The sequence below is a fragment of the Lithobates pipiens genome, unplaced genomic scaffold (genome assembly GCF_037356315.1).
Source record: "Lithobates pipiens isolate NorthernLeopardFrog02 unplaced genomic scaffold, aLitPip1_a1.2 Scaffold_27, whole genome shotgun sequence".
Lineage (NCBI taxonomy): Eukaryota > Metazoa > Chordata > Amphibia > Anura > Ranidae > Lithobates > Lithobates pipiens.
In genome coordinates this window covers 10,137,558-10,145,759 of record NW_027507788.1, presented here as the reverse complement: position 1 = coordinate 10,145,759, position 8,202 = coordinate 10,137,558, and the positions used below count along the sequence as shown (strand labels likewise).

Sequence of the window (8,202 nt, the reverse complement as noted above, 5' to 3'; positions counted from 1 at the left end):
GTGCATGGCGAGTGAAACCCGTATTTGATACATTAACCACTTCCTGCCCGGCCTATAGCAGAATGACACCCGGGCGGTGGTTCCGTTATCCTGACTGGGCGTCGTATGACCTACCGCGGGGTAACAGTCGCCGCGCGTGTGGTGACGCGCATTGTGGCGATCGTTGTTGCGGCGCGTCACTCTGACACCCCGCTACACCGATCTCGGTAAAGAGCCTCTGATGGATCACGGCTGATCACGATGTTGATCGGCTTTTGCTCACTCGCGTCTGATAGACGTGGGTAGAGGAGAGCCGGTCGGCTGCTCTCCTGACAGGGAGGTGCCTGTGCTGATTGTTTATCAGTTCAGCCCCCCCTCGGATGCCCACCCAGGACTACCAGGGATTGCCACCACAGTGGACCACCAGGTATGCTACCCTAGACCCCCAGGGCAATGGCAGTCAGTGCCCAGGCAGCTGTCAATCAGTGCTCATCCCCAACGCCTGCCAGTGCCATCAGTGATGCCTATCAGTACCATCTATCACTGCCGCATACCAGTGCCCAGCAGTGCCACGTATCAGTGCCCATCAGTGCCGCCTAACAGTGCCACCCATAAGTACCCATCAGTGCAGCCTTTCAGTGCCCATCAATGTCACCTATCAGTGCCCACCAGTGCTACCCATGAGTTCCCATCAGTGCTGCCTATCAATGCCCATCAGAGTTGCATATCAGTGCCACCCACCAGTGCAGCCTACCAGTGCCCATCAGTGCTGCATATCAGTGCCACCTACCAGTGCCCATTAGTGCTGCCTATCAGTGCCACCCATCAGTGCCACCTTCCAGTTCTCATCAGTGCTGCCTATCAATGCCCACCAGTGTTGCATATTAGTGCCACCCATCAGTGCATCCTACCAGTGCCCATCAGTGCTGCCTATCAGTGCCACCCATCAGTGCCACCTACCAGTGCCCATCAGTGCTGCCTATCAGTGCCACCCATCAGTGCTGCCTATCAGTGCCCATCATCAGTGCCACTCATTGGTGCCACCTCATCGTGCTGCCTTATCAGTGCCTGTCAGTGCTGCCTTATCAGTGCCCCTCAGTCAAAGAGAAAACTTACTTATTTACAAAATTTTATAACAGAAACAAAAGAAATACTTTTTTTCCTTTAAAATTTTCGGTCTTCACATATACAAATACCACCAAAAGAAAGCTCTATTTGTGGGAACAAAATGATAAAAATGATGTTTGGGTACAGTGTGGCATGACCGCGCAATTGTCATTCAAACAGCGACAGCGCTGAAAGCTGAAAATTGTCCTGGGCAGGAAGGGGGGGGTGTAAGTGCCCCCCCTGGTATTGAGGTGGTTAATGAACACGGTGCTGTATGTTCCATTGGAGTTCCAGTCTCTCCAGGCGTAATGGTCACCTGCTGACCTGGCACCATCCCCCGGCAGATCGACTCTTCAACAAAACATGGAGGTTGAATCCAACGCAACTTTACTTCATCTTATTGCAGTACAGAAAATGTCCAGTCTTTCGAAGTGTAAGAATTCAATGACTTTCCTATGCCCCAGCTCTGTGAAAAACAACACTGGCTGCGGGAACATGAAAAGGGGGGGGGGGGGGGCGGGGGGTCTAGCTATCTCTGAACTAACTAGAACTAAACAGGAGGGGAGAACAGGCTCTCACATAAATAAGTTGTAGTGGCCCAAAACCTCCACTAGATGCCGCCATACTGATGAACAAGAATAGTCTGATGCAGTTCAAAACGACGTGGTAAAAGGACATGGAAGTGGGACCGAAGGCTGCCAATTGGGTCAACCCTGTCCATGCCGGGACCACTGGGTACTTGGACTTTTCTAACATCTTGTTTAGTCAAGAAAAGATAACGAGGAGGAAGAGGAGGAAGAGGAGGAAGAGGAGGAAGAGGAGGAAGAGGAGGAAGAGGAGGAAGCGTCTGCTGAAGAGGTGGGTAGGTTATTTGAATTGTTACAAAACGTACAGAAACAGTAATACAAAGTATATTGTAATTCCAGCCACCAGCGAAATGCCATTTAACAAAAACACACGGCAGGAATATTTTTCCGCTTTGTCGAATTTTCCTCTGTATTGGTACAATTCGACCTGGAGGAAAAAGTGAAAAAGATTTATATATTTACATTGTATACAGAAGATCTCATAAAAGAAACATTTTCTGAAGGACACTATGGGGGGGGGGGGGGGGGGGGGATTTACTAAAACTGGAGCTCTCAGAATCTGGAGCAGCTGTGCATGGGAGCCAATCAGCTTATAGCTTTAGCTTGTTCAATTAAGCTTTGACAAAAAATACTGAAAGCTAATTGGCTCTCATGCACAGCACATTAATCTGTATGTAGTATATATATAATCAGCTTTCAGTATTTTTTGTCAAAGCTTAATTGAACAAGCTAAAGCTATAAGCTGATTGGCTCCCATGCACAGCACATATATCTGTATATATATATATATATATATATATATATATATGTATGTGTTTGGGATTTTTTTTTTTTTTTCAGACAGACACCCTAGAGAATAAAATGGAGGTCATTGCAATAGTTGTATGTTACACCGTATTTGCGCAGCGGTTTTAAAAGCGCAATTTTAAATTTTTTTTGGAAAAAATACACTTTTTAAAAATACACTTTTAAAAAAAAAAAACAACAGTAAAGTTAGCCCAATTTTGTTAGTTTTTTTTTATATTGTGAAAGATAATGTTACGCCGAGTAAACTGATACCCAACATGTCGCGCTTCCAAATTGCGCCCAACCCCCACCGCATCACACAACCCCCCCCCCCCCCCCGCTCGTGCAACGGCGACAAAAACTTTTAAACTTTTCTACAAAGGAGGTCTAGGGCTAGAATTAATGCGCTCTCTCTCTCTCTCTCTCTAGCGATCGCGGCAACACCTCACATGTGTGCGGGCGTGGCTTACGTATGCGCCCCCTTCTGCGCGCGGGCTCGTCGGGATGGGCAGAAGCCTACATTTTTTTTTTTTATTATTGTTATTATTTATTTTACTTTTTATTTTATTTATTTTCACACTGTCCTTTTGAGAAAAAAAAATTTGGGGTCACTTTTATTCCTATTATAAGTAAACATCTCTTGTAATAGAAAAAAGAGTATGACAGGACCTCATAAATGTGAGATCTGAGGTTTTTTTTTTACCCCAGATCTCACATTTACACAAAAATGCAGTAAAAAATAAAAATATATTTTTTTTATTTTTTTTACAAAAAAAAAAGATTCCCTTTAAGACCATTGGGCAGAAGTGACATTTGACGTCGCTTCCGTCATCCTATGTTATGGTACCATCTTTCCATCACTCGGTTCCGGGCCTGTCAGGGGAGAGGACGCGATGGTCTCCGCCACTGCCAACGGCTCCGGATCGCGGTGGTAGGAGGCGCCCTCTCCTGCCCCCTGATAAAAGAGGATTTTTATAACAGCTTATGTGTAAAATCCTTTTTTTTGGAGAACATCACGGGACACAGAGCACCATAGTAATTACTATGTGGGTTATAGGCCACCTTCAGGTGATGGACACTGGCTAAGACTGTGCTGTCTGCTGCTGACACAGAGCGAGATACTGATGAGTATGTAAAAGGTATGTGCATTTTACACCCTCTAGTGGTGAAAATTAGACATGACAACATTTACTCACAGAAGTAATCCATAGGTGAACTTAAAAGTTCCTAGGATTCTTCACTTACCTTATCCCCGCCACAGGATTCTGCTGGTATCAAACTGACCGAACCTTCACCCATCATGGCGGGCTGCGTTTTAAAAAAAACATTCAAGGACCGGTTCCCTTTTTATGGGGGGTCCACTCCCTTCGACCTGTATAGCACCCTGCCAGAAATCTTTATGGTAATGGAAGCATGGCCAAAGCACTGGATCCCAGGATTCAGCCCTCCAAGGAGAGGCGTTACAGGCAAAACCTTGTTTTGTTCTACAAGAGGAACGGGTACCATCCACTTTGGCCCCAGTGGCACTTTGGATGGATCCGGTTTGTAGAAGCTGTTTAATCCACTAAGGATCCTTCCAGCTGGGCACATCTTCAACCGTGACCAACACCTTAGACACTGGCGAAAAAACGGAGGTACTCTCGTTATGGGAGGGGTTATATAGGGAGTGAACTTCCTTTCTTGGATGTGCCAGTGTCCATCACCTGAAGGTGGCCTATAACCCACATAGTAGTTACTATGCTGCTCTGTGTCCCGTGATGTACGATAAAGAAAAGTGATTTCGCAGAGATCACTTTTATCTGAAAGCGGACCGCCCGCTGGTGAAGAGGATACGGGGGTTATGGCAGCTATTTGCCATATCACTTCAAACAGCCGACGTACAATGATGGCGGGCGTCCCGGCAGATCTGCCACCAATGTGAACCGAGCCTGAAGTCCCTTTCAGACAAAGGCACTGATCTGGTCTGCCTGTAAGTTTTTCAGGTGGACCTGACTGGAGAAAAGGTCTGTCTAGGGCAGTGATGGAGAACCTTGGCACCCCAGATGTTTTGGAACTACATTTCCCATGATGCTCATGCATTCTGCTGTGTAGTTGAGCATCATGGGAAATGTAGTTCCAAAACATCTGGGGTGCCAAGGTCCGCCATCACTGGTCTAGGGGGATGGGATTGGACGCAAGTTGGGTGTAAACGGACAGCTGGTCCATTTACACCCATTTGAACCTACTGGGCTGGAGCAAGCATGGAATTTTAAAGGGCAACTACAGTTTTGTGGGAAAAAAATATTGCAAATAAAAAAGAAAATAATAATATAATGTATACAACTGCGGCACTAGTCATATTGTAATTGAATGTAAATAAAAATGACAATAAAAAACGTTCTGCAGCCGCTGTAATTTTCTGTACAATGTAACCACCCTGCCTTGGTCCCACTGTATGTAGGAATGTAGCCACCCTGCCTTGGCCCCACTGTATGCAGGAACATAGGATGGAGCTTGTCCCGGTGGGGCAGAGCGAGACGCATTGGGGAGCGTGGACTGGCGGGAGCCCAGGCTGAAGATGCCACTCTTATTACTACTACTAGACTTCATGGATGTGCGGCACTGGGGAGTCTTTCCTCTTTTACCTCCCGCCACCCTTCTATCCAGGTGCATGAGGCCAGTTGGCGATTGTGACCCCTGTAAATACCTACCTTCTTTGCAGGTACCAGTTTGTTTTAACAGTATGGTGACAGTCACTTTAAATTCCATATTGATCTCTCCAACCTGCCCTATGAGTCATTACAATTTTAGTTTAGATTTTGCTTCTTTTGGAGCCATCAGGCACCAGATCAGATTGTGATATTTACCTTTATAGAGAAAATAATGGAAACACATCCTAGTGGGGGGAAACAAAACAAGCAGATGATTGACCATGGTAGAAAACTGTTTGGTTTAACGCTTCTCCGTGCAGACACCGTCTGACTGTTTTGATTGAGGGAGGGTAGACTGGTCTCTCCGACCAAAGAACCAGGCGAGGGGTTTTGGGTTTCCACTCGAAGAAACTCCAAACTGGTTAGCTGTTGGCATCTTGACCCGGTGTGCTCTGTTGCGGGACCTGGTGAAGGAGCACGTGGTTGTGGAAGCTCTGCAGTAATCCAGTATGGTTGAAAGTAGCCCGGAGGAGGTTCACCTGTCCCTCGCTGGAGATTTGATAACGGATAGTCTGGATCTTGGCCAGTTGGTGTTAAAACAGAGGAGAAATATGAGAAGGATTCTGTGTGAGCTTCAGAGATGGCAGTGGAGAACGATGGTGGAGAAGGTAGAGGCAGAGACTCGTAGGGTGGAGGTTCAGCTTGGTAGGGTGGAGGTTCAGCTTGGTAAAGTGAAGGTTCAGCTTGGTAGGGTGAAGGTTCAGCTTGGTAGGGTGGAGGTTCAGCTTGGTAGGGTGAAGGTTCAGCTTGGTAGGGTGGAGGTTCAGCTTGGTAGGGTGGAGGTTCAGCTTGGTAGGGTGAAGGTTCAGCTTGGTAGGGTGAAGGTTCAGCTTGGTAGGGTGAAGGTTCAGCTTGGTAGGGTGAAGGTTCAGCTTGGTAGGGTGAAGGTTCAGCTTGGTAGGGTGAAGGTTCAGCTTGGTAGGGTGAAGGTTCAGCTTGGTAGGGTGAAGGTTCAGCTTGGTAGGGTGAAGGTTCAGCTTGGCAGAGTGGAGGTTCAGCTTGGTAGGTTGGAGGCACCCAATCTCTTTCTAAGGCCCCTTCCATCCGTTCAAAATTATAATTTAGTCGCTGATGGCTGTGAGTCTTCTGCCTGGTTTTTGGTGCAGGACGAGGTTTGATTCCGAGAACATACTGACTTTACACCTACCTGGAATTTCTGTTCTTTATATAACAAACTAACTAGGTCACAGGAGTTGGTATGTAGTTTGAATAACTTCTCAGAGCCAGTAGAAATTCTAAAAACTCCTTAGGGTTGGGTAAACCTGTACTACCAGACGTCACTGGAGAAAATATTGTTTCCAACATACAAATGCACAGCCCATTGGGGAAAAAAAATAAAACTAAAAAACAAACAGTTTTGTTGCAATTTTTCCTTTCAATACAGAACTTGTTGTTACACGTCATTAGCTACAATGGAGGGCAGTTGAGACATCAGGAGTCTTATAGACCCCTGATGTCTCATTAAAGAAAATCTTGTCAAAAAGAGATTATATCACATAGGGGACTTTTTGTCCTCTATGTCAGGGGTGTCATACTCACTTTTGTCGCTGGTGTGGTGGCTGCATTGATTTTCTTTTTTTAGGCTTTTTCCCCTTTAAGCCTGATTCACACTTATGGCATTTTTAGTGCTTTTTGCATTTTTGCAGATTTGCACTACAGAACGTGTTCCATAGGAATCCATGTTAAATGGACTGTAGTGCAAATTATGCAAAAAGCACAAAAAATGCCATAGGTGTGAATCGGGCCTAATTTCCGCCTGGTGATCTGACCTGTAACACATTTCCTACCTTAGGGTGTCTACACTCGGGATAAAGGAGCAAAAGAGACACCTTTGGACAGCGGCATTGCCAGTCTGGGGGGGGGGGGGTAGGGGAGTGTTAGATGTACTAGAAAAGGGGTCTCCAAACTCTCTGAACAAGGGACTAGTTTACTTTTGCGGGGCTGGACTGTGGCCATAGGAAGAAGAAAATGTCCCAGCATCAGTGAGAGTAAAAAATGTTCATCATTGGTGTCAGTGGGAGGAATAGTGCCCCATAATTGGTATCAGTGTGAGGAATAGTGCCCCATAATTGGTGTCAGTGGGAGGAATAATACCCCATCATTGGTGTCAGTGGGAGGAATAGTGCCCCATCATTGGTGTCAGTGGGGGGAATAGTGCCCCATCATTGGTGTCAGTGGGAGGAATAGCACCCCATCATTGGTGTCTGTTGGAGGAATAGTGCCCCATCATTGGTGTCAGTGGGAGGAATAGTGCCCCATCATTGGTGTCAGTGGGAGGAATAGTGCCCCATTATTGGTGTCTGTTGGAGGAATAGTGCCCCATCATTGGTGTCTGTTGGAGGAATAGTGCCCCATCATTGGTGTCTGTTGGAGGAATAGTGCCCCATCATTGGTGTCTGTTGGAGGAATAGTGCCCCATCATTGGTGTCTGTTGGAGGAATAGTGCCCCATCATTGGTGTCAGTGGGAGGAATAGTGCCCCATCATTGGTGTCAGTGGGAGGAATAGTGCCCCATCATTGGTGTCAGTGGGAGGAATAGTGCCCCATCATTGGTGTCAGTGGGAGGAATAGTGCCCCATCATTGGTGTCAGTGGGAGGAATAGTGCCCCATCATTGGTGTCAGTGGGAGGAATAGTGCCCCACTGTTGATGTCAAAGGATGGAATTTGTGAAAGCAAGCAAATGGCTGCAGTTTGTAGACTGCTGGACTAGACGATTTATATACACTAACAAATTGAAGACAAACTCCAGCTCACACTTCAGTTACAGTAACAGTTTGTTTTCATTCTGGGATAATATTTATATATTTAATAAAAGCTGATTTCAATAACAATATTTTAAACGTTTTGCTATAATAAATATACAGTATAAAAAAAAAAGTAAAAAAACTAATTTTGTCCTTAGTTTAGGCCGATATGTATTCTTTTACATATTTTTGGTTAAAAAAAAATCGCAATAAGCGTAAATTGATTGGTTTGCGCAAAAGTTATAGCGTCTACAAAATAGGGGATAGATTTATGGCATATAAATGTAACCAGCAAGGAAAGGGGTTAA

At 45.7% G+C, this 8,202-nt stretch overlaps 1 protein-coding gene across 1 annotated transcript; it reads right to left on the bottom strand.

Moving 5' to 3' along the window:
* Positions 1 to 1,095: 1,095 nt before the first annotated feature.
* LOC143933492 (uncharacterized) lies at positions 1,096 to 6,464 on the bottom strand. The gene is made up of 2 exons (XM_077456406.1): positions 5,306 to 6,464; positions 1,096 to 2,100 (listed from the first exon to the last, which is right to left on the bottom strand). Exons 1-2 carry the CDS (start codon positions 6,191 to 6,193, stop codon positions 1,966 to 1,968), a joined length of 1,023 nt encoding a protein of 340 aa, XP_077312532.1. The 5' UTR covers positions 6,194 to 6,464; the 3' UTR covers positions 1,096 to 1,965.
* Positions 6,465 to 8,202: the final 1,738 nt, after the last annotated feature.